The sequence below is a fragment of the Bos mutus genome, chromosome 10 (genome assembly GCF_027580195.1).
Source record: "Bos mutus isolate GX-2022 chromosome 10, NWIPB_WYAK_1.1, whole genome shotgun sequence".
In the NCBI taxonomy this organism is placed as follows: Eukaryota; Metazoa; Chordata; class Mammalia; order Artiodactyla; family Bovidae; genus Bos; species Bos mutus.
In genome coordinates, this window is record NC_091626.1 from 34,902,783 (window position 1) to 34,929,606 (window position 26,824).

At 37.5% G+C, this 26,824-nt stretch overlaps 1 protein-coding gene and 1 long non-coding RNA gene across 3 annotated transcripts in view; one reads left to right on the forward strand and one right to left on the reverse strand.

The window, feature by feature from the left end:
• The window catches only part of LOC138989391 (uncharacterized), a 28,913-nt gene extending 21,415 nt beyond the window's left edge, over nt 1–7,498 (forward strand). The window contains exon 2 of the long non-coding RNA XR_011465629.1: nt 5,324–7,498. This is a non-coding gene — a long non-coding RNA (uncharacterized lncRNA). The remainder of the gene's footprint in view (nt 1–5,323) is intronic.
• The window catches only part of HIF1A (hypoxia inducible factor 1 subunit alpha), a 44,684-nt gene extending 18,172 nt beyond the window's left edge, over nt 1–26,512 (reverse strand). Inside the window, exons 1-4 of one of the 2 annotated variants that reach the window (XM_005890693.2) lie at nt 26,196–26,512; nt 5,353–5,543; nt 4,839–4,984; nt 4,667–4,751 (exon numbers count right to left, since the gene is read on the reverse strand). In XM_005890693.2, the coding sequence (XP_005890755.1) occupies nt 4,667–4,751; nt 4,839–4,984; nt 5,353–5,543; nt 26,196–26,230 (457 nt within the window). In that variant the 5' untranslated portion in view covers nt 26,231–26,512. Of the gene's footprint in view, nt 1–4,666; nt 4,752–4,838; nt 4,985–5,352; nt 5,544–6,857; nt 6,917–26,195 lie in introns of those variants that run through there. The other variant, XM_070377754.1, reaches the window with a different exon arrangement.
• Nucleotides 26,513–26,824: the final 312 nt, after the last annotated feature.

The following is a 26,824-nucleotide window of genomic DNA, read 5'->3' on the forward strand; positions in this document are numbered from 1 at the left end:
AAAATTTAAAAACATAATTAATTACACAAATTTGTTACAGCAGAAGTAGCACAGTGCCCAGTACTTAGGTGCTATTCAATGGAAAGTCTCAATATGAGAACAATGCTTCACACCTGCTTTGCTCACTCCAATACATCCAAGGGATTTAATGCACTTGTAGTAAGTAACGGGTTCACAATAGCAGTGATTCCCTGAGATGGTGAGATGAGAATAACACTTAATCATTGCACATTCAAGCCAGTAGAGTTGGCCAGATTACAAAGAAATATAAACACGGTATGAATTTGCTCCCTAACTGTGTTATCAGTGCATAAAGCACACCCCCGTCCCCAAAAAAAGAACTTAAGCAAACTCCTCCAAACTTTTACTAGATGTGTTAGCTCAATTTATAACATTCTGTATATTTATAGAACTTTTAAAATATAAAATTTCTTTTTAATACCAAATAACATTTTTATATATCTGATTTTTCTAAAATCTTCCTGTAAAGCAAGGAGGAAATTATCTCTACTTTGTTACTAGGGGGAAAAAAAACATATTAAATGACTTTTCAAAGCAAAGTTAGAATTAAACAACCTGAAGTGTATTTACTCCCATTCTAAGCCTCAATAACTAATAAAATGAGATTACACTCAACTAACAAAGAGCAACTTGATTTCTTCTCTTCATTGATCAGTCTGATTCAAGCCAAGTACTTCATTCAAATATTTATTATTCAGGATCTGGACTGGATATTTCAGGCAATATAAAGATGAACAAGACACAATGCCTGTCCTGAAGAAGTTAAAAATTGAGTAGATGTAGTGACGTCAGTGACAATAACACAATGTAAAGTAAATGCTCAAGACTTACAAGAACACTTTATAAAAGTACAAAGAGAGATCAAGAGATAACTTTAAGTTAAGGGGAAATCAAAAAGTCCTTCTCAGAAAAAGAGACATTAGAATTTCAGTAAGTAGAGATGAGTAACAACATTTGGGCAGAAGGAAGAGCGAAAAATATAGAGGTGAGAAAAAACATCACACATTTGGGGAACAGTGTGCATAATTCAGTTTGACTCTAATATAAAGTATATACAGAAGAGTAATCAAAGTTAGAAGGGATGGTTAAGGCTATAACTAGAGAGGGCCACGGGTGCCACAATTAGATCAGTCTTAAATATACAAATGCAGCTTCCCCAAAATTTTGAGTTGGGAAGCAAAATAGCAACCTAAGGAACATTAATATAGCAGCAATATATGTGTGTTAGAATATAATGATGGTAACGAGGGGCTGAGCAGCAGGCAGTAGAAGTGAAAAAAAGGCTGACAAAAGACAAATGAAGAGGTAGAATCTATAAAAACTTGGAAGATTAATGGAAATAAGGGAAAAGAGAACTTAAAAAAAAAGATCTGGAGATTTTAAGGCTAATATATTGAAAGAGTCAAGTCAAAAAGAAAACATTTAAATTTAGGCTTGCATAGCTAGAAATACTGGACTCTGGAGAAAGAAGAGTTCTAGTTCATACTCAGAATTATGGAACATAGGCAAGTTGGGACAGTCTTGGTGCTGATACAAGTGATTCAGGTTTACTTAAATAGGACTGAATTTGCCCTCCCTAGAAGCAATTGAAAGTAAATGTTAAAAAGATGCGACAAGAACGATAATGGCCTTGGTGATGGTATAGGAGTGTGTGTATGGGACGGGTTGGGGCGGGGGGAGAGGGGCAGGGAAAGGGTCCTTGTGGTAGCAGCAGAGATCCACATGTAAAGTCTCTGAGGTATTTTCAGTCCTTCATAATCTAAACTTGAATTAGACTGCCCAATGGAAACCTAAAGCATTTCAACTGGGACATGAAGATAAATTTAACACTAAGGTAAGTGAAAACTACTAGCATTTTCTTAATAAAAAAATTTTTAAACAACTAAGTTTTCAGCTCTATAAAAATAAATACTTTACAATAATTTAATGAACTCTAAATTCTATTTAGAATTTAAATGAAATAGGACTATGCTGTATAAGCATACCATAGGCTCTTAGTGTATCATTAAAATGTCCTGTACTGTAGCAGCCCTACTTTGCTAAAGGTGAAAGTCTGCATTTTTGTTTCCCAACAAAATATCAGAAATTCACTAACCACCATTAGGAATTATTTTTTTAAGTTCATAATTAAATCACAAATCTATTACAATAAGAGTAGTACATGTGCTTTAACAGAAGCATTTGGTTAAAAACATACATCTAAGCTCTAATAAGTATACTAGATCTGATTTAGAATAATGCATTAGCATCATCACCAAACCAAAATAAGACTTCCAAATATTTATGCATTTATAGTCTAGACCAAGGGAAGCAATAAACTGCCAATACAAACGTCAAAGTATAAACACTAGAAGTTATATATTAAACTCATCAACAATCCACTTAAGTCCTTGCTCAGAGTATATTTACTCCTCCTTTACACAAAATTCTAAAAAGTATGCATTTGCTTTTCCAAGTTCACAGTAAACACACAACATGAAATTAAAAGAAGAGGGCTCCAAGGTAAGAAATGGCAGTAGGAATGTATTGAGAGTTGGTGAACATGGAAAGAGCTCTAAAGTACTAAGGAGTATGGACTTGAACCACTCTACCTTAGTTTAACGCTCACTGTAGTAACCAAATAATCTTTGGCAAGTTACTCAGTAACTCTGTAACTCAGTTTCCTCTGTAGAATAGAAATTGTAACTTCATAGGGTTTTTAAAGGAGTAAAAGCACAAAAAAATGCAGAAAACAGTGTCCTGGCACAGATAATCTCTAAATAAAAGTTAACTTTTAGTAGAAATGAGATGAGCTTTAAAACGAAAACCATAAAAAATGACTGACAATAATCAATGAGGTTTAATGTAGAAACAAACAAACATATACTTAAATGGGAGACCTACAAAGAACAACTGCAGAGCACAGTGACAAATTTTCAGTGTGGTAACTTTGAGTCGTGAAAGAAAGATCAAATTATGATCCATATACTCTGCTTAAGGCACAGTTATGAAAAGACTTTATTTGCTAAGATTTGTAATGCACAAAGTACTTTTTTCCCAAATCTTGGAACATTTGATTATTTTTAACAATTCATTCCTAAAAGTTAAAGGTCCTAGTAGGTCTTTTTTACAGAGATGGGAATACCAGATCATCTTACCTGTCTCCTGAGAAACCTGTATGCAGATCAAGAAGCAAGTTAGAACCTTACATGGAAGAACTGACTGGTTCAAAATTGGGAAAGGAATACCTCAAGGCTGTATATTGTCACCCTATTTATTTAACTTATATGCAGAGTACATTATGTGAAATGCCAGGCTTGATGAATCATAAACTGGAATCAAGATTGCTGGGAGAAATACCAACAACCTCAGATATGTAGATGATACCACTCTAATGGCAGAAAGTAAAGAAGAACTAAAGAGACTCTTGATGAGGGTGAAGAGGAAAACAAAAAGGCTGGCTTAAAAACTCAACATTCTAAAAATTAAGATCATGGCATCCAGGCCCATCACTTCATGGCAAATAGAAGGGGAAAAGGTGGAAACAGTGACTGATTTTCTCTTCTTGGACTGCAAAATCACTGTGGACAATAACTGCAGCCATGAAATTAGAAGATGCCTGTTTCTTGGAAGGAAAGCTATGACAAACCTAGACAGCATATTAAAAAGCAAAGACATCACTTTGTCGACCAAAGTCCATATAGTCAAAGCTATGGTTTCTCCAGTAGTCATGTAAAGATGTGAGAGTTGGACCATAAAGAAGGCTGAGTGTCGAAGAATTGATGCTTTTGAACTGTGGTGCTGGAGAAGATTCTTGAGAGTCTCTTGGACAGCAAGGAGGTCAAGCCAGTCAATCCTAAAGGAAATCGACCCTGAATATTCACTGGAAGAACTAATGCTGAAGCTCCAATACTTTAGCCACCCGATGCGAGGAGCATACTCATTGGAAAAGACTGTGATGTTGGAAAGGATAGAAGGCAGGAGGAGAAGGGGACAACAGAGAAAGAGATGGTTGGATGGCATCACTGACTCAATGGACACGAGTTGGAGCAAACTCAGGGAGATAGTGAAAGACAATCTGGAGTGCTGCAATCCATGGGGTCACAAACAGTTGGACACGACTTAGCAACTCAACAACAACAACAAAAAATGCAAGGGCATCCGTAATATAATACTTTGTAACTGAACTATATAGTCTTCAATTATTATGAACAATCTAAGGGGTCAAATAAGCAGTTATGTTTTAAAATTTGGTTAACTTTTTCTTGGGCATTCGGAAGCTTGAACCCAAACTGGCACCTTAACTTTAATATTAAACTATGTAAAATTCTATTATTTGTATGACTGACTTCCTTGCCTTAATGTTAATATTAAATTAACTTACTTGGTCCTGATTTTTATTTATTTTTCCATTTTATTTTATCAAGTCTTATATCTCTATAATTATTTACAGAATTAGATGGGCTTTTTTCAAAACGTAGGTATTTTTATGAAATTCCTAAAAAATAGAATAACAGATATAACAAAGAACAGAGTAACATTTTATTAAACATGAAATGAAGTTTTGCCTTAGGTTAGTACAATAGCAAAATTTTAAGATTAGTGATAGTATCCAATTAAGTAGAATCACCTGTCACAATAAATCAAACAAAAAACTTCTTCTCACCATTTCTGTGTGTAAGCATTTCTCTCATTTCCTCATGGTCACATGGATGAGTAAAATCAAACACACTGTGTCCAGTTAGTTCAAACTGTAAAAATAAACACATTTAAAAAATTAGACCTGTAACACAATCATAAACACATACAGAACAGCTCTTAATATGTGGGCATTTTACCTGAGTTAATCCCATGTATTTGTTCACATTATCAGAAATGTAAATCATGTCACCATCATCTGTGAGAACCATAACAAAACCATCCAAGGCTTTCAAATAAAAGCAATTCATCTGTGCCTTCATTTCATCTTCAATATCCAAATCACCTAAAAAAGGCACAAGAAGAAAAAATGGTTAAAATTTTATACTTAAATGATAGGAACAGAGACTAAATTTAGATTTGCCAGCTGCTTTTAATGATTATTTAAAGTAATGAAGCAAGGCAAACCACTGAAAAGAGAAGGGTCATGTCATTAAAAGTAAGATAAATATAGGTAGGTAGGTAAGTATGGCAAGAGTAAAAGAGGGGGAGGGAGGCCAATATCTTAACATTCCTGACTGAAGCTTTAAAAGCAGGTAATAAAAAGGATATCATGTTAAAGAAGTGAGAGTATGACCACCTTCTAAAAGTAATTTCCAATTTACTTTTGATTTCTAATTTTTAGACCTATCGTGTCCTTGTAAAACAACTCACCAGCATCCAGAAGTTTCCTCACACGCAAATAGCTGATGGTGAGCCTCATAACAGAAGCCTTATCAAGATGCGAGCTTACATTATGGGGGAGTGGCAACTGATGAGCAAGCTCATAAAAAACTTCAGACTCTTTACTTCGACGAGATCTGGCTGCATCTCTAGACTTCTCTTTTCGACGTTCAGAACTTATCCTATTTAACCAAAAAGGAGCAGGAGAGGAAAAAAAGACAAAACGTCAGTTTGCCTTTGCTTGAATAAAATTCATTTTACATTTTTCTTACCACGAAAAGATTAGAAGATGCCACGTAACTGTATAAAGATTTATTCTACTACATAAATGTATTTTTCAAGACAGCTATACAATTTTTTGGATTACTATAGACAAAAGGAACTCTCACAAGAAGTCCAAGATAAAGCTCTTCATCTCTCCAAACCAAGTGTTTCCTCCCTGGCACATCAAATTGGACTGGATGTTTTTGATTTGGTCAAAACCTTACAAGTAGCCTGTATATCTAAAGCTGTACTTTCATAGCCATTCACAAGTAGTCTTAGAGCTTTCTTACTCTCTCCCCTACCACACGAGCAATACAGACTATAAGCTCTAGGAATTTACATTAGCATCTATAATCAGCTACTGTTTTCAGGTTGCTTACTCCCTTAGCAGTCCCTTATCTTTACTGACACAAAAGGTACCAAATAAATGCAGGGGTATGAAAAAAAAAAAAGATGTGGCACAATACTAAAAATTTAAGAGAACAGGCCAAGAAAGATTACTGGTGAAGATGCATGCATGTGTGCTCAGTCGTGTCCGACTCTTTGTGACCCCATGGACTGTAGCCCACCAGGCTCCTCTGACCATGGGATTTTTCCAGGCAAGAATATTGGAGTGAGTTGCCATTTCCTTCTCCATGGGATCTTCCCGACCCAGGAATCAAACTTGAGTCTCCTGCATTGGCAGGTGGATTCTGTACCACTGAGCCACCTGGGAAACCCAAGAAAATTACTGAGGGTGTCAATATAATTATGTATCTTTAGGCAACTCTTCCAAGAATAAAACCAGTTAGAAAGATTTTCGTAAGTCATCCAAGCAGAACCATCTTTCTTTGCATCACTGTAGCATTATCTATTCCTCCTGACCCAGCTGAAGGTAGACAAGGCTAACCTGGTTCTGGCCTTAGCTGCTTCTTTAGTAGCTATTGTTTATTAATACCTACTACATGTCAAATATTATCCTGTACTACTTCTCTCAAAACAATCTGTAAATAGATTAAATATTATCCCTATTTTATATATTAGGAATCTGGGATTCATTAGGTTAAAAATAGCCATGCTGTAGCAGACAGGATTTGAATGTAGGTGTTTTCTTATTTACTTCTCTGCTCTTCCACAAGACTTTATCTTCTTAATGCAAAATGTGGCTTCTACCTCAAATAGCTGCTCTCCTATGACCCTCAACCTAATCCAATTAAGTCAATTATTTATTAAATGTTGAAAATAACCATTACCATTTACTAAGCACTGAGCAGTATGTTAAGGATCTTCCCAGCATTATTTCAGTTAATCTTCCTTATATTCTACGAACTAAGTACATAATTGCTTCCAGGTAAATCTCTTCGCCCTCCAGCAATCTGCAAAGCTACAAAGATTCAATCACAGAAGTAACATGCCCAAAAACAAGCAAGGTCCTCCTCAGAGTATGCTCCTGTTAAGCTGTATAATAAAAAGCGAAATTCTAGCATCTGCCTTGTGACAACAGTGGTGATAGTTTTAGCACTTGCTCAAGTTTGTGTGCTCATCTGACTTTTACACGTTCATAAGGCATGTGAATATTTGCTATTATCAGTAAGTGAACTTTGATAGAAAAAGTTCAATTCAAGCATCTAGATCAATTTAACTTGAGTATCTAGAGATTTAAGGTGAGCTATTAAAAAATATTACTACTTATAACTTGGTATTTGTGAATCAGGATTATCTCAATGCTGTAGAATTTTTTTAAAAAAACACAAAAATATATTACATGCTAAGGCTAACATGAAAATCTGACAATGTCCTCAGTCTAAAACTTCATTTTTTTATTTGCATTCACTGTTCTCATTGACTTTAAGTAGATGTTTTAAATGTACAATAATAAAAGTTTAACATCTCAGATACTGCTTCTCTCACTTCTTTACACTTATGGATTGGCAGGTAAGAGGCAGAAATGGCAGTGGGAAACAGATTCCTATCTGGTTCAAGTAAAATCAACAACAACAACAAAAGAGTGATAATCAATGATCTTATGATAAACATGGATATTGGTTCAAATGCCATATTTAGTCCAGGAAATCAGATTTTTACCAGAAACTTCCATCAGATTTACTAAGCCCTCTTTCATTTAATTACTCAACCAAATCTAAGCTACCAACAAATTACTGCCCAACTGAAATACTTGGTGAAAAACAAATCCTTATATTACATATTATATGCTTTTAAAGGGCATCTGATCAAGCTAACCATCATGATGCATTATCTCCATACTTTTAGAAATATTTGTATTGTTCAGAACTTTAAAGATAATGATTGTCCAAGATATGGCAACTAAGTTTATAAGACAAATCCATTACAAATGACAGTTTGGAAAAAACATTTAAAGGACAACGTATAAGCTAGTGAAGACTGTGAGAACAGGAATTTGAGCATTAGCCAAGTTTTTAGAAAAAAAAAAATAAGCCTTATCAAAAAAGTAATATGATACCTCAAGAGTTGACAAACCTAAGTTAGATGAAGAAGGTGATGAAAATCAGTATATCTTCTATTCATAATCAATCTAGACATAAAGCAATCAGGAGACCTGTAATAAAGATTTAATGAAGAAATTTATCTGGTGTTTTTCACATGTGACTATAGGAGCTCTTAAAACATTTCTCAGGTTAAAACTAAAACTTCCAAAACTCTTAATAAAGTTTCAGCATCTGAACTGCCCAGTTTCTTGTCTACTCACAGGAAGGCTCTTTTTATCAGGTCATACCTCATAGAATTATAGTACTTCTGGTAGAACATGGAGTCTAGGTTCCACAAAGGAGAATCCTGTACTATTTACTTACTTATTCTTAGATGGCACAATACAACTTTTGTAGACCAGAACAGGCAGATTTTTAGCATGCAAATAAGGGCACCGTTTTTCTCTAAATTATAAATTCCATCTATGTTGTTTTTATTAAGTACAGATCAAGTAAAGTTCTGCCATTAATATGTCTGCATAAGGTGCCATTCATAATCTGATAGTCATGCTAGAAATCAGTCAAGAGTACAGTAAAAATTCGGTCTTTTGAATAGTTTGCTTACCCATTTCCATGACCATTTTAGAATCAATGTTTGAGTAAACCAGCAATACAGCTCAATCTTTGTGATACTCTAGTTTTCACATACTTATTATTTCATTATTATTTAACATACAGTACTGGACAAAAAGCTTACAGTTATACCTTCATATGATTTTGTATAGGAAATACATTTATAGCTACAGTCTTATTCAGTTTCTTGTGTACAGAGTTCATGAATAAGCAGTAGCCATTTTACAGAGAATGACAATTATTCTTCGGATTAGTAAGAATAAAAAATAATTGCATATGTTCATTCATCTGTATTGTCTACTAATTGCACAAGAAAGGCCTGTTGGCATTCCTAATTGTAAATGACTTTAAGAACTGAAGTTAGATCATAATCATTCAAAATGTTAACAGATGATCAGACATTTCTAATAAAGTTAATGTATAAATTTCTTAAAAATCAACTCTATTATTTGCTGCTTTAAATATTCTTTCTGACCTTGAAGGTACAAGTTGTTGTTTTGCACTTCTTGTGTAAGTATTTATATAAGATAGACATTCTGAAGTGAAATTCCATGATCTAAAGGATGTGGCATTTAAATTATCCTTTCCAAAACAGTCTGTTTCCATTTTTTTGTCTCTGCCAAACCACGAATGTGTGCATTTATTTGCCCATGTTTTCTGGGCATATTATTTCTGTGCATAATATATCAATATTATGGATCTTTTTTATCATTCTAATTTTTGCCAAGCTGTTAGGTAAAAATTGTGTATCTCACTGTTTTCACTGCCCAGTACTTCTTGATGTCTCCTCAGGTCAGAGGAAATACCAAGGAAATTTTCATTCTTTAGTTGGCATTTTGGCCTGCAGCTTTGAGTCTAAACATCTATACATGGTACATACTACGTACACATTGGTATTCTAAACGTTTTTCAACTATTAACTTATTTAACTTATTTAAACCTATATGCAGGTCAGGAAGCAACAGTTAGAACAGGACATGGAACAGACTGGTTCCAAATAGGAAAAGGAGTACGCCAAGGCTGTATATTGTCACCCTGCTTATTTAACTTCTATGCAGAGTACATCATGAGAAACACTGGGCTGGAAGAAGCACAAGCTGGAATCAAGATTGCTGGAAGAAATATCAATAACCTCAGATATGCAGATGACACCACCCTTATGGCAGAAAGTGAAGAGGAACTAAAAAGCCTCTTGATGAAAGTGAAAGAGAGTGAAAAAGTTGGCTTAAAGCTCAACATTCAGAAAACGAAGATCATGGCATCTGGTCCCATCACTTCATGGGAAATAGATGAGGAAACAGTGTCAGACTTTATTTTGGGGGGCTCCAAAATCACTGCAGATGGTGATTGCAGCCATGAAATTAAAAGACGCTTACTCCTTGGAAGGAAAGTTATGACCAACCTAGATAGCATATTCAAAAGCAGAGACATTACTTTGCCAACAAAGGTCCATCTAGTCAAGGCTATGGTTTTTTCAGTGGTCATGTATGGATGTGAGCGTTGGACTGTGAAGAAAGCTGAGCACCAAAGAATTGATGCTTTTGAACTGTGGTGTTGGAGAAGACTCTTGCGAGTCCCTTGGACTGCAAGGAGATCCAACCAGTCCATTCTAAAGGAGATCAGTCCTGGATGTTGTTTGGAAGGAATGATGCTAAAGCTGAAACTCCAATACTTTGGCCACCTCATGCGAAGAGTTGACTCATTGGAAAAAGACTGATGCTGGGAGGAATTGGGGGCAGGAGGAGAAGGGGACGACAGAGGATGAGATGGCTGGATGGCATCACCGACTCAATGGACGTGAGTTTGAGTGAACTCTGGGAGTTGGTGATGGACAGGGAGGCCTGGCGTGCTGCAATTCATGAGGTCGCAAAGAGTTGGACACGACTGAGCAACTGAACTGAACTTAAATTATTATATCATCACTGTATTACAGATAATGGAACGTGAACAGTTTACCCAAGTTTACGTAGTTAATAAATGGTAAGCCTGTATTCAAATAAGCAGTCTGACTCTAGAAACCATGGTATTAAATAACACTAGACTATGCTGCCTCTCAGAAACTTATTTTAATTACCAAGATAAGTACTTATAAGTCCAGACCATTATTATAAAGTTCAAAATTGGTTTCCTTCACATCTCCAAAGACATAAAGGGGAGGTACAGGGATTGGCTTTGGAATTTAGAACCTGATCCTCAACTATTCAGAGGAACTCTTTTCTGGAGTCTGCTTGTAAATCCAAACTTCTAATCGAAAGGCAAGGCCTCTTTCTGCCCCACTAACTACCTCTTAAAGCAAAACAACTTTTAATTGGTACTGCCAACCACTAAGGGGAGAGAATCAGTTATCCAATCTACCTCATATACTCTCACTAGACTTTATTTTTAATTTGTACAAAGGAGTATCTCTGTACTTAATTTGAATATCTTGTTGGTGTTTTATTTGCATAACATTCAGCTCCCCAAAGTAAAACCAATCTGCATACATACTTCAGGAGATCTGGCCAGGCATAAGCCAATTTCCAAGATACCTTATTTACATAAAGTACCATGAGAGAAAAGATGTAGAGAATCCCCCCCACCACCAAACACTTACTGAGCACTTACTATGTGCTAGGCACTGTGTACTGCTTTCACATACATACAATGCTTTCATTATATGTATTTAATTGTCATAATATTTTAGAGAACCAAAACACTAGATGGGAAGTGACCTTCCTGAACCTCAGAATAAACTTCATTCAAGAACTATTAATTCAACAAATATTTATTGAATATATATCAAGTACTATGCACTGTGTAGGAACTCGGAATATAGTGATAAGCAGAACAGAACTCATGGAACATAACCAGCCTCCCCCTTAGTCTACTAAAGTAGTTACTTAATGCAATATTCGCAAATGCCAGTCAAGGAGCATTGTAATTACCTGGGAAAGTCAACATTTCAAACTTCTGGGCTCTATCTTTGTAAATCTGATTCAGTAGATCTGAAGTAGAGCCCCCAAATCTGGGTTTTTTTAAACTCCCAGAATGTGCATTATACACAGTGAAATTTAGGAATCATTGACTGAACTAATCTTCACTGTCACATTCATTTAATGTTGCCCTCAAATTACTACCTCAATGATACTTTCAAAGTAAGAGCTCTGATATTATGTCCTTAAAATCCCATCAAATGTACACTTCACAAAGTCTAATTATTCAGGTGAAACCTTCCTTTAACTAGTTTTCCTGCCCATCTCTTCATCCTCATCATTTCCCACATTTCTTCAGCCACAGTGTAGTTACTCAGAAGCATAATACCTTATTCATTTCTGGCTCACTACTCTACTCTCTCTGCTGAGGTATCCTTCTCAATATGTAACTTGGTAAATTTATGTGAGAAACTCAAAATTCAATTCCATCATCATTTTGTCTCTGCATTCTGTCTTTCAAAACTGCTCCTCTCCCCTAGATCTGACCATTCTGGTTATTTTGCTATAATTATGTCCCTCTATAGTCCCTTAACGGAGAAGGCAATGGCACCCCACTCCAGTACTCTTGCCTGGAAAATCCCATGGATGGAGGAGCCTGGTAGGCTGTAGTCCATGGGGTCGCTAAGAGTCGGACACGACTGAGTGACTTCCTTTTCACTTTTCACTTTCATGCATTGGAGAAGGAAATGGCAACCCATTCCAGTGTTTTTGCCTGGAGAATCCCAGGGACAGCAGAGCCTGGTGGGCTTCCGTCTATGGGGTCGCACAGAGTTGGACACGACTGAAGTGACTTAGCAGCAGCAGCATAGTCCCTTAAAGCTTCTTGGAGGCAGGAAACTGCCTCATTCATTTGTGTTCTTAGTAGGCAATGTGCACAAGTGGCTTTAGTACTTTGCCCAAATCTGCTATTTGATTTGACTTCAGCACTGAATTTGTGCTTTACCAGCACTCCTATGATCCTATAGATTTACAATCATAATTAAACAGCATAACAATGTCAGCACTATGAACAAGGCATACTATTGGGATTTACTGTGATTATCCAGATATGCACTTTCAAATATAAGTAAGCATACTACACATAACTTAGAATGGGGGAAAAAGCTAAAAAAAAAAAAAAAAAATTCACTAAGCAGTATTAACAGTGAATAGCACCAATATCATCACCAAGGAAGAGTAAGTGATCTCAACAGAGGAGAGATTTAGAGCACAGGCAGAGAGCTGAGAAACTAGAATACCAACTTGCTAAAAAGAAACTTGAAGTTTAAGATTACTTCCCTTATCACTGCAATCTATGTCAGGAAAAAGCATGACATATAGTTAATGTTGTTAACCACTTAAATCAACACCTTTATCACATTTATTTTATGTCATCCTAGGCCATCTGGAAACATGATAGCTGATTCACTTTGTTTTCTATATAATCTTTTCCAAGAGAGTCTTGTAATTATTATAATTCATGAAAATTTTCATTAAGTTGATTTCTAACCTCGTTTCCCCCCCCCAAGGGAGGGTTACCCTTAGACAAGTATTTTGTATTTATTATTAAAAGTATTCTTATTATTCCTGGAGGAATAAATGGCTACCCACTCCAGTGTTCTTGCCTGGAGAATCCCAGGGACGGCGGAGCCTGGTGGGCTGCCGTCTATAGGGTAGCACAGAGTCGGACACGACTGAAGTGACTTAGCAGCAGCAGCATAGCAGAAATTTAACAGGCTAGCCAGCAAATTTGAAAAATGAGAAAAACGTATTTTTAGTTATAACTACATATATATATATATCCCTAGCTATCTAGGTGGCTCAGTGGTAAAGAATCCGCCTGCCAATGCAGGAGACACAAGAGACCTGGTTTGATACCTGGGTCAGGAAGATTCCCCTGGAGTACGCAATGGCAACCTACTCCACTATTCTTGCCTAGAAAATCTCATGAACAGAGAAGCCTGGCAGGCTACAGTCCATGGGGTAGCGAAGAGTCGGACATCACTGAGTGACTGAGCATGCACGTACATACACACACCACAACTATGTTTGTCAGGCAGAACACTGAACTGAGTGAGCAGTAAAATTGCTGGGAGAACAAGATACAACTGCTGGGAATAAGAAGCTAGAGGTGATAACTCAATGATAAGTCAGTAATAAAGTGTGTGCACAGTAAAACCAGTAACTTTTCTTCAAAAAGATCAGAGCGTAATTAGGCTTTGCATGTGTGCTCAAGTAGTGTCCAACTCTTTGCGACCCCATGGACGGTAGCCTGCCAGGCTCCTCTATCCGTGGGATTTTTCAGGCAAGAATACTGGAGTGGATTGCCATTTCCTCCTCCAGGAGATCTTTCTGACCCAGGTATGGAACCCCTGTCTCCTGCATCTCCTGCACTGGCAGATGGATTATTTACCATGGAGTAAAGATGATTACATGAAAAATGTGACAATGGTGCAATGTTTTTTCAGTTCTCTGAAATAATTTTTTATAAGTCAGTTCTGAAAACTCTTTAATCAATGTCACAAACATCAAAGCATCAAGATTCACTCTCCGTAACAGCTGTGATTTAACAGCTTTCCCAAAATTCTATCACCTACTCTACCACTCTTCTCCCTTTGCATTACCTCCCTTCTCACCTTGTAAATTCCTTTCCATTTCCCTTATCATATGCTTTCTGATAGTAACAGAACTGAGACTGGTAATCAAGGTCAGTGACATTAAACTTTACACATGCGTATATTCAGAAAAACGTGTCCTTTTTATTATCTTTATTTATTTGGGTTTTCTTTAATCTAACTCAGCAATATTTTATATAAATATTTTATAGGTCTTGCATCTCTTTTTGCCAAATTTATCCCTAAGCATTTCATAATTATAATTTTTAAATGGTATTTTAAATTTTAATTTTTGATTCTTTGTTAGTTTATAGGACAAGTAGAAAGAAAAATCGGTAAGGATATAGAATTAAAAAAAAATTTTTTTTTGATGTGGAGCATTTTTAAAGACTTTGTTGAATTTGTTACAATATTGCTTCCATTTTATATTTTAGCTTTTTAGCCCTCAGGCATGTGGGATCTTTACTCTCTAACCAGGGATCGAACCTACAATGCCTGCATTGGTAGGTGAAGTCTTAATCACTGGACCACCAGGAAAGTCCCAGAAAAATGTTTCTTTAATTATTTGCTTAAAATATAACAAGATACATTTCTCATATAGGAGGAGGAAAACACATGTATCAGAACAAAGGTATATACACAGAAATCATATCCTGAAGATTTTTCCTATTAGTTCTAAACCCTGACCATGATGAAGTTTCTGAAAATAATGACAAAAGAGAAGCTCTTCTGAAGCCTTGGCTTGATTCTCCACCTACACTAATCCATCCTGTCCAATGTTACAAAATAAATTTTCAACTAACTCTCTGATCCTGTTTGTCTATAAAAAGAGGATAAATAACACTATTACTAAGCAGCAGCTTTCAGATTCCACCTAGAAATAATGCCCCTGTATTTAATATGGCCTATGCCATTCCACAAATCAGAACTTAACATAGAATTTTTAAATTAAAATATAAAGAAATTTAAGGATGTTTTTACTTAGGAATAGAAGAAAGAGACGCAAGTACCTTCAGATATTTGAAAAGGATGTCATACAGAAGGCAGATTTATGCAATTATGCAAGGTATGCAGTTTCAGAGAGTAACAAGTGGGAGTTAACATGGCAGGCTTTGCTCAATAGAGTGAAAGTAGTGCTGAAGGTAAACTCTGAGAATTTCAGGTTTTTATTCTTATTTTGGTGGCAATGTAAGAAAAAAGGGGAAAAAGCATGTTCTGGATCATCTAGAAGATCTCTATAAGGTCTCTATTCTTGCTACAAACCTTCTATGTTTGAGGTTGCTATGTTTCTGATCAAATTGGTACCAAACAATCACTAAAAGGAACAGGGTTACATTTTTAAATCTGGTATAATCATGTTGAGGTCACATGCATTGGAGCAGGAAATGGCAACCCACTCCAGTGTTCTTGCCTGGAGAATCCCAGGGACGGGGGAGCCTGGTGGGGTCTATGGGGTCGCACAGAGTCGGACACGACTGAAGCGACTTAGCAGCAGCAGCAGCAGCAGCAGGCACTTCTCAAAGGTTTACAAGTATTACTTTGCTCCAAAAGAGATCTAAACATTAGTTGGTATTGAGAAATATTGGGATAAAGAACTTTCTAACATTTAAAGCTGCAAAAATGTGCTTTTTGTGTCTCTAAGAAAATTCTTCGGCTCCAAAATCACTGCGGACAATGACTGCAGCCACGAAATTAAAAGACAATTGCTCCTTGGAAGAAAAGCTATGACAAATCTAGACAGCGTATTCAAAGGCAAAGAAACTATTTTGTCAACAAAGGTCCGTCTAGTCAAAGCTATGGCTTTTTCCAGTAGTCATGTATGGATGTGAGAGTTGAACCATAAAGAAAGCTGAGCTCTGAAGAACTGATACTTTTGAACTGTGGTGTTAGAGAAGACCCTTGAGAGTCCCTTGGACTACAAGGAGATCAAGCCAATCTAAAGGAAATCAATCCTGAATAATCATTGGAAGGACTGATGCTGAAGCTGAAGCTTCAATACTTTGGCCACCTGATGCAAAGGGCTGACTCACTGGAAAAGACCCTGATGTTGGGAAAGATTGGGGGCAAGAGGAGAAGGGGGCAACAGAAGATGAGATGGTTGGATGGCATCACTGACTTAATGGACATGAGTTTGAGCAAACTTACGGAGATAGTGAAGGACAGGGAAGCCTGGCATGCTGTAGTCTATAGGGTTGCAAAAAGTCGGACATGACTGAACAACTGAACAACAAAGAAAATTCTCAGAGTAGATTGGCAAATTTGTAAACACAATTATAGAGGATATTCCTATGATGGTTGATATTAAATTAATAATACTTAAATCCTAAAGTCAATTATTTTGCAAGAATCTCAAACCTAAAATCACACTGTACTAAAAAATAAAAGATGGAACACATAATAAATGAATCAATTAACACCAAAAACTGAATATTTAACTATGGCCTGAGCCATCAACAGTTCACTTCTCTGCTTAACAAATAAGATGCACAAATATCTGCTGAATAAATGAATGTGCAATAATCTGTAGGCCATGGTGCTTAGGTATTAAGAGTAGTGGTCTAGGGCTGAAAAAAATTTTTGAACCATTGAAATAAATCAATTCATTATCCAAGAAAATATCCCTTCCTCCACTCCTAATGAAGGCTCTACTGATTTGAAACATAACATTTAAACATTTTAGCTATGTTACTGCAAAGGTAGGCAATTTCCAACTCTTCTCTGTAAACAGACTAAATAGACATTTAATGAAATTTTGACCCCCAAAATGCATGGAAAAGTAGGCTTTCTTAATTTTCCATCCTCTAACAACCAAATAAATAAACTTCAGAGTATTTTTCTTCCTTTACTATTACCACTGTAGAAAATGATTATTTAGAATGTCTGTACAAAAAAGTATGTCCATGTAATTTTCAAAGGCCAAACATTGATAGAAAAATACCAATGTAGAGGAAAAGCAGCACTAACTATTCTTACCACTATTATAAGTTCACTGATGGTTTCGCTCAAAAGGACATCAGCCTTTGTCAGATTGTCCTAAAGAAGGCTTGACGGATTCTAAATAATACCATGAGATTTCAGGGAAGTGGAACTCTTCTGAAAACAACTTAATAAATATAACTGTATGAATACAATTATGGTTCCCAGTTTATTAAGCCCTTACTTTATGCCAGAACTGTTTTGAGTGCTCCACATGGGTTAATATCTTGTTTGTCCTCACAACAATCCAATCAGGCAATTATTCTTATCCTAATTTACATATGAACAAAGTGAGCCCTAGAGAGGTAAAGCAACTTGTGCGAGATCACACAACTGAAGGAGCAAAGCAAGCAGCCAGCCTCTAGAGCCAAAGCTCTTAGCCAGTAGTCAGTCATTATGACATTTCTCTTAAAGAAATGAAATGAAAACCCTAGTCCAGAGAAGAGATTTTAAGCTTCCCCAAAGGCACACAGCAAGAACAGTTGTAGACTGAGGAGGCTTGAAAAAAGACTCTGTAGCATATGAATTCAGGCACTTTGCAACAAAAACCTATAGCTCATTCATTAGGATACCAGCACTGATCAAGAGTCCTTTATAAAGAGATAATTAATAATCTACATCAAGGCAATCAAATAATATACAAAACGATATTTGACTCATGTAATCAGAGAACTCCACTGACATAGTTAAAAATAATGGTCCAAGCAGGGCAAACTGGAATTCATCCAGGAGACTGATATGTAGACATGTAGATACTAGAAGACAGAGGGAGTTTTTCTTCTTTTTCCTTTTTATCCTCACAAACTGTATGGAGGCAAGCATGGGAATGCTTAGTGGCCATATTTCATACCATATTAATAGAATGTCGGTGGCAGAATGAGGCAACATGCAAATCAAGCAAAATATAAACCAAGTAAAATTCAAGAGAAAGCCTGAGATGACATTTTAAGGACATCACTTAAGATACTGGGTCTAGCTGTCCCTTAAACCAAAGCCAAATTGTGTGAGCTAGTAACAGGCTCCCCATCGAGCCTCCGAAACTAGTTTGAGCTGTGTTTCATCACTTGCAATAAAAAGAATCCTAATATACTAACAAACAGCCAGTGTTTCATCTTAAAAACAAACTTTAATGATGATCAAGTATAAGAAAAGGGCACTCTCAAATACTGCTAGAGAATATAAACTGATCTAAACTTACTAGATGTTTAGAGTAGATTGTAAGAAATGTTTGCTAAAGATGAAACAAAAGTAGATATCTTCCACATTTACCTAGCTGATTTTCCACAACCATACACATATGCGTCTTAGTAATATAAACTTTTAATTTGGTGTTCTGCATATAGGAAAGTACCTGATGGCTCTGTCAGTAAGGACTCCACCAGCAATGCAGGAGACCTGGGTTTGACGCCTGGGTGGGGAAGATGCGCTGGAGAAGGAAAAGGCAATCTACTCTAGTATTCCTGCCTGGTGAATCCCAGGGACAGAGGAGCCTGGTGGGCTACAGTCCATCAGGTTGCAAAGAGTCAGTCGTGACTGAGCAACTAAGATACACACACACTGCATATATAGAATTAGTTTTTAAGATATCTTAAGATAGGGTATTGAGTTATTTTCAAGGCTTGTACATGTTGCTGCTGCTGCTGCTAAGTCGCTTTAGTAATGTCCGACTCTGTGCGACCCCTGAGACGGCAGCCCACCAGGCTCCCCCGTCCCTGGGATTCTCCAGGCATGTTACATAGCTATATTCATTAACACAGTGTGTTTTCTGATCTGGTATTAATCAATTCAGTTCAGTCACTCAGTCACATCAGACTCTCTGTGACCCCATGGACTGCATGCAGCACGCCAGGCTTCCCGTTCATCACTAAACTCCTGGAGCCTGCTCAAACTCACGTCTATCGAGTTGGTGATGCCATCCAACCATCTCATCCTCTATCGTCCCCTTCTCCTCTGGTATTAATAAACAGCATAAATATTTAAGTGACAAAAAAATTAAAACTCAAGATTCAAGAATGTTCTAAAGTAGCACAAGAGATGCAGATGCCCCAGCATAAGAAAAATTCCTATGAAAAGAGCAACATGGAAGAGCAATGATGACTTCCAAAAAATCCTCTTAAACTCACTCTCTGCTTTCTTTGTTCACTCAGTTATTCTCATTGTTTATTTATTCATTCAAATACTTATTAAGAGGTCACTGGATACCAGTAATCTCTTTTACATTACAAGTTTCAAGTTAGGTCTATTTGTGACCTTGTTCATTGAAACGTTTCCATTTCACAACTGAAAAAAAGAGGAAGGAATCACTTTAAAGAAATTTGCTTAGCATCTGAATTCTCAAGAAAAGATCTATAAGATCTATATGTAAGAACAGAAATACACTCAACTCAAAGATTTAAACGTTCTGCCTTTAAACTTTATGTTTACCACAGTATGATTCATTTGGAAAAATAAATTCTCACAAACTATTAGAAAAAGTGGAGAAGCACATGGAAATGTCACTAATAAGGGGAAACTCAATATTAACTAGTAGTCATTTTAAATACTGTAACTTCAAAACCAATAGGTAGAACTACAGTAGAACTACAAGAACTACAGTGAGTTATATTCCATTACTAAATTCTGTCCCATTTACGAAACAATAAATTTTGAAAATCATACTTGGGAATAATCTTTATGTTTAATATTATAACCAAGTGAAAATTTTAAATGAAGACACTCATAACAGGTGAGATCACCAGAGCAAAGAAAACATAACATCTAGAGAATAGTTTTCTAATAAAAGTAAGTCACTTCAATTATTGGTTTAAGTACTTTAAAACAAAGTTACTAATGAAATGGGGCTTTAGCAACAATGTAACAGGTAGAGACCATTTTAAACACTAAATACTTCTCTGAGAAAGTACTGGTACATCAAATCTTTCAAAGTCACTAGAAAAACTTAATTCTCTTTTCACAGATGCTTAACCTCACTTCTGATAAAGCTTCTAGTGGCAACTGTTCTCTGTTGTTTTAAGTTGGTTAATTATCCACAAACAAACCCTTAAAAACACAACCACTTCAACATATCCATTATGATGGCTACTGTCATAAAAACAAAAGAATAACAAGTGTTGGGAAGGATGTGGAGAAAACAGGAACCCCTGTGCACTGTAAGTGGAAACGTAAATGGTGCGGCCACTGTGGAAAACAGTATAGGCAGCGCCTTAAACAATTTAAAAGAAGAGCTATCACATAATCCAGCAATCTACTTCTGGGTATATATACAAAATAACTGAACACAAGATCTCCAAGAGATATTTCCACACCCATGTTCATAGAGTCACTATTCACAATGGTCAACAAGTGGTAGCAACTGATAATAGAAATTTTCACGTATTGACCTATGAAGAAATCATTCTGGCTGTACATGAGTTAACTTAAATTTTATGCTAACTAGAACAGACTGTGGTTTACCAAATATACACTGTACATATGCTTCAGTTATTTAAAAAAACAAAGGGGGCACACTGACCAGAAGTATGATTTCAGTTCTTCATTTTGCCTTGTGCTTGTTTTTTCATCTTTCCTTGCTCTTTACCATTTGCTTTCTATGGTAAATGGTGTTTTCTTTCATCCACTGATTTAAAAGTTATGTCTATTTTTGTTCTACAAGTGATTTCTTCAATTAAAAAATATATTTGGGGGAAAAAAAGATTAAATGCCTCCCTTTGGGATGCCAAAGCTGGTACTTCTTGGATGATAAGACTCCCTTCCCAGGTGCCAAGGCCATACTGACTCGCTGTGTACATGCTGATCTGTTGTGGTTTTTTTTTTTTTTTTTTTTTGAAACCTTGTATCAATGTATCCCTATTGTTCTGACAAGACATAAACTGTGCTGAAACCATGCTTCCCCAGAGCAATTTCTCAGAGTAATCTAGGAGGCTGTCTTCTGGGCTACAGTCCTCAGTTTGGTTCAAAGAAAACCCTTTTCTATTTCTATTATAGATTGTTTATTGATTATTTTTGTCAATATTATCTAAGTGTCCACTGAAAGATGAAAGGATAAACAAAATGTGTTATACATTATTCAGCCTTAAAAAGGAAGAAAGTTTTCACACATGCTACAACATGGGTGATCTTAAGGACATTATATTAAGTGAAATAAGTGAACTGAAAATTTCTCAGTTGTGTCCGACTCTTTGTGACCCCATGGACTGTAGCCTGCCAGGCTCCTCTGTCCATGAAATTCTCCAGGCCAGAATACTGGAGTAGGTAGCCATTTCCTTCTCCAGGGGATCTTCCCAACCCAGGTCTCCCGCATTGCAGGTGAATTCTTTACCATCTGAGCCACCAGGGAAGCCCCAGTGAAATAAACCAGTCACAAAATGACAAAAATTGTATGATTCTATTTATAAGAGGGATTTAGTAGTCAAACTCAAAAAAACAGAGCAGAATGATGGTTGCCAGAAGGTAGGAAGAGGGGGAAATTGGGGATAGTTGTTTAATAGTTAAGAGTTTCAATTTTACAAGGTGAAAAATTCCGGAGATTGGTTATACGACAATGTGAATATACATAACACTACTGAGTTGTACATTTAGAAATAGTTAAGATGGGAAATTTTATGTTGTTTTTTAAAACCACAACTTAAAAAAACCCCTAATCATTTTAAAAGTTATGGGAGAAAAATGTCATATGAGGTAATCACTTATAAATGTTTTTATATAATTAATTTTATATTTTTTCTAAAAGAATCATATCTGGCAAAGATATGTTTATTATTTTTTACTGCAGAAAACACAACTTTTAATATAAAACTCAATGCACATACAAAATACTTAATTTTTTGATGCTCTAAGAAACAGAGATACAATTATTTTTAAAATCCCAAGGCCTATAACAAATTTAAAAATTATCATTATACTTTTACCAAAAATAGTGAGCAACAAGAAGATTGGCTTATCTAAGTTTCAAATTCTTTTTTCTAACCCTCTAGTTAAGCAGAAAACATACACAACACATACATCACAAACAGCAGAAGGCTGAGTATAAAATCCACCAACTTGGATAATCAGTCCCAATGTTTACAAAAGAAAAAAGAGAAAGAAAGAAACAAGGGGAAAAAAGAGCATTCTTCTTATGAATTAAAATCAGTTTCTTAATAGAAAACTAACCCAACACCACATTTAAGTCAGTATTTTCTCCTACTTGGAAAATCAGACCTATGTTAATAATCTTAGACAAGGAAAGAATATAGTACTTTAAATATCTAAATGTTTTAAAATTATATTTTAAGAGGACAAGTCTATACACAAGCACAATAATCTAACCCAAATCTTTAACACCCATGCATGGTAAGGTTTTTACTTTACCACCAAACATAAAGACTGTTATAAGCTCTTCTGAAAAAAAGTCAGTTGAGAGACTAATCCCTCAGCCTTCTACACACCATTCCTAACATACAACAATAGAATGTCACCACAAAATCTTTACCTTGAGCCCAAACCCCAATAGAGCTGCAAAGACAGTGAACGTCAATAGGTAGAAAGACTGGATATTATCTAAACTGCACAAAATGCTTCATAGTGGACTACAGTAATGAACTACCACACTTAATCTAAAACAACGTGGTAGTTCAGTAAACAGATACATGTGGAAGAGTGCACTAATATAAATATTATACAAATTGAGCTACAAAAACCAGTTAAATAATACAGACTTTAAGCTTTGCCTTGAGATAAAGCCAATGATCTTACCTCTGGACAAATTCATAAGTAAAGGACAGTTTTTCTACTATGTAGACTCATATGTTTTACCACACTTATTTTATCAACTCATCATATTTAGGAAATATTAATATTTACAAAACTGTCTACTCCAAACTGGCATCAAGACCAAAAAAAAAAAAGGTTTGTTACTGCCATTTGTAAGACTGCAGTGCCTTGCACATACCCTGCTAAAATGAACTGTCTGACTAGTATATGTGATTATGACTCCAGTCTCTGAAGTCCACAGAAAATTTTTAGTAGCCTATTTGGGGAGGAAACAAGGGGGTAAGGAAATGTGAAAAAAGGGGGCCTATGGTAGACACTAGATTACATGCTCAAGAATACTTGATGCTAGATGCCAACATAATTCAGGTACTGTTTTAACTAAAAAGAATCCCTTTAGACTTCTGGGTCCAATGACAGTCTTTTCATTTTTAGGAAATAAAAGAAAGTAGGGAGAAGAGGACATAACACAAATAGCTGGAAGGACTTGCAAAACAAACAAAAAAGTGTTTAAGTGTTGTGGAAGTTCAAATTAAAACTTTAACAAGTAACATCTACTTTCAAGTATATAATGTTAACCAAGACTCCTAAACCAAACACTAGGCATTATCTCATTTAATCTTCTCAATAACCACTAAGATGGCTGCTATTATTATCATCATTTCAAAAGGAGGAAATAGGCTCAGAAGCATTCAGTAATAATAACTTGCCCAGGCTCACAAAGCTAACAAGTAAAAAGCTGGACTCAGAGGTGTCCGGTTCAAATCTTAAGCTCTTAACCAGCAGGCAACCTCTTCAAAGAGGAAATCAAAGTAAAACTGTAACAAGAAAAATGTTCACTAGTGAATGAGAGGTTCTTGATTTTTAATGACCAAAGTTAAGAAGTTAAGGAATATCCATTCTCAGAGATTTTACTTTAATGATACAGCTATGTTTTGAAAACTCTGAAGGAATCTGCCCTGAAACCTAAAAGAGAACAATGAACCTCTTGACATTCCACTGAAATCTAAAATTCAATATTAATGTGCTATTAAATCCAATCCCTGTTACTAAGCAGTCAATGTGAAATTTCCTATGGGAAATCTATTATAACCATACCCAACTTCTGTTCTGATTTCTTCTAATCCTTTAGCTTTTGAATTTCCTAGCCCTCCTTTAGAAAAAGACAAATTTGTCTCCCCCACCTGCTCATTTAGTGGAAAAATTCTAAGGAGAAAAATCTCTGCCCCTCGATCTCCCAGTTTTCTTTTTTAAAAGTTTTAAAATTGTTAGTTAGAAAAGGATAAAAAAAAGACCTCTTTAACAAACAGCACCTATAAGTTGTTGAGTACCATTTTTGTGTTTAACTTAATTTACCAGTTATAACAACTTCTGTAATAAGAAACATTAAATCCAATTCAAGTTTATGCTAAATTTTCAAATGAGAATATTTTGCAAATAAATGGGACTGAGGAAAATTAAGAACTGGTTTAGACTTGGGAGTGAAGCACAGTAGGTAATTAATTCATTTATATTAAAGCTGCTTATGCTCGTCTCAACTTATGAACTGCAAAGAAGATACAAGTACAATAAGGCCTACAAAAAGGGACTGAATGGTGCATAACTTCATGTACAATGTTAAATATGTTTTAGCACTAAGGACAGAATATTGACAATACACTGAGGTGATGTGCCTTAGGTTTACAGCAGCCTCATCATTTCATCAAAAGCCTGGTAGTCACCTCTACAAAATTAATTAATTCCTGGCAACTCTTGGAATTAGGTCTAGATCTGTTTACTCACTTTTTAAATTTTATACACGCTTTCTCTGGTGTATACAAACTGAGAACTTATCATTCTATTAGAGAAAGACCAAAAAAGAAGCCACAAAATCGCAGGAACATAAACAAGTTTATCTTCTGCTGATACTGATTAGGGCACTTAATCTGTCCCAGAAGAGTGCAAGGACTTAACAGTAAAGCCAGCCTACTAACCAGAACTCTTAGCATAAATCTTCAATTCCTTAAAATAATTTCCTCAAAGGTTAAAATACCAGAGTGGACCAAAAGGTGGGGGGCCACGGCGGGGGGTCGGGGTGCGGGGGGGCACTTAATTCCACTGGTTGGACTCACAATTCTTAATCCTATAATGTACCAGTTAAGACTCAAACTTCGAGGTGTTTTTAAAACTTGCATTAAGTTCTAACAAGATGGTTATTTATTTACTTCGCGTATATTTTAATATACCTCAATTTCAGAAAAATCAGTCGGGTCAATCTAAAAACTTCGTAACATTTTAGTGCTACATTTCATTTGCTCTGATCATATATCTATATACGCCGCCCCCCCCCCGAACCTCATTAAAAGTGTTTGCCTGAATTTAGCCATCCGCTACGTTTTCACTAAGATATTTTCAAGAATGAATGAAACATATAATTCACTTATAACATCTGGGCTCTCATGACAGGTGATAGAAACACAGGTATCCAATTCTGATATTCTCATTAAAATGTTACTATTTCTCAAAATTCCCGTTACTCCGAGTCTTGCTCTAGGCAAGTTTTTCAACGCGATTAAAACAAAACCAAACCAAACCTGCACGTGCAAACGAAAAAGTTAGCATCCCAGGCCATCGCGGCAAATCCCTAATGCACAAAGGCAAAGTCACCCGCCTGGCCGGACAACCGCAGAGCAAGATCTCACCCAACCAACCACGCGAGCTCCTAGGTCGGAAACCCAGGGCCCCGAACCCATACCGAAGCCAGGACCTGCGTGCAAGGGCCGCCCCGGGGCCGAGTTTTCAATGGAACAGGAGAGGATGGGGGCGGGAAGGAGCGGAAGCTCGGGTGCAAGTGGCGGCGACCAAGCTGCGGCTCATTTCTCTTCCCGGGGTTTTCAGGCTGGGGGAAGTCCACCCGGAGCAGGGCACGCGGCAGGCTGGGGGTTTGAGGCGGGCAGGGAGGGCGATGCGAGGCCCGGGCTGCCGGGAAAGGAGGCGAGCAGGGCCCAGCCCCCGGCCCCCGGCCCCTGAAAGCACTTTAGACGCGTCTCCCACCCCCACGACAAGATGGCGACGTGGACAGTGGGGAGCCGGGCCGGCGAGGCTGGGGGAGAAAGAGAGGAGGGGAGAGAGGCAGAAACAAAAAGGCGGCCCCCCGGAACGCGGAGGCCGGCCCGCGAGCCCCCGGCGGCGGGCGGGGGCGCCGGGGGGAGAAGGCGGCCGGCGGAGGGGAGTGGGCTTACTTTTTCTTGTCGTTCGCGCCCCCGGCGCCCTCCATGGTGAATCGGTGCCCGCGATGCCTTCACGGCCCGCGGCCCCCAGGCTCGCTCCGGCCTAAGCGCTGGCTCCCTCCACACGCGGGGAGGGGAGAAAAGGCACGTCCAGAGGTGGGGGGTGCGAGGCGGGAAACCCCTCGTGAGATCAGAGGAGGGAGAGCAGACGGCAATCGCAGAGGTCCAACTCCGGCTCCGAAGAGCCTCCCCAGGGGCAGCTTGTCAGGGCCCGAGCCGACGCACTGGCCAAAGCGGCGGCGAGGGCGATCCTCGCGTCCCCTCAGACGAGGCGGTTCTGTGCACTGAGGAGCTGAGGCAGCGGCAGGGGGCGGGCAAGGGCGGAGGCGCGCTCGGGGGCGCGCGCGCGGAGGGGAGTGTTGGGGGCGCGCGCCCCCGCGGAGCCCGGCGCGCGCTCACGCAAGCCCGCCTCACCTGAGGGGGAGGCGGGTTCCTTGAGAGCCAATGGCGAGGGACGCAGGCGGCCAGTCCCCACCCCAGCCCACGTCTGTCTCAGCCAATCAGGAGGCGGTCAGCTGAGGCACAGCTGGGACGCGCTGCCGCGCTCACGTGCTCGTCTGTGTGCCGCTGCGGAGGCAAGA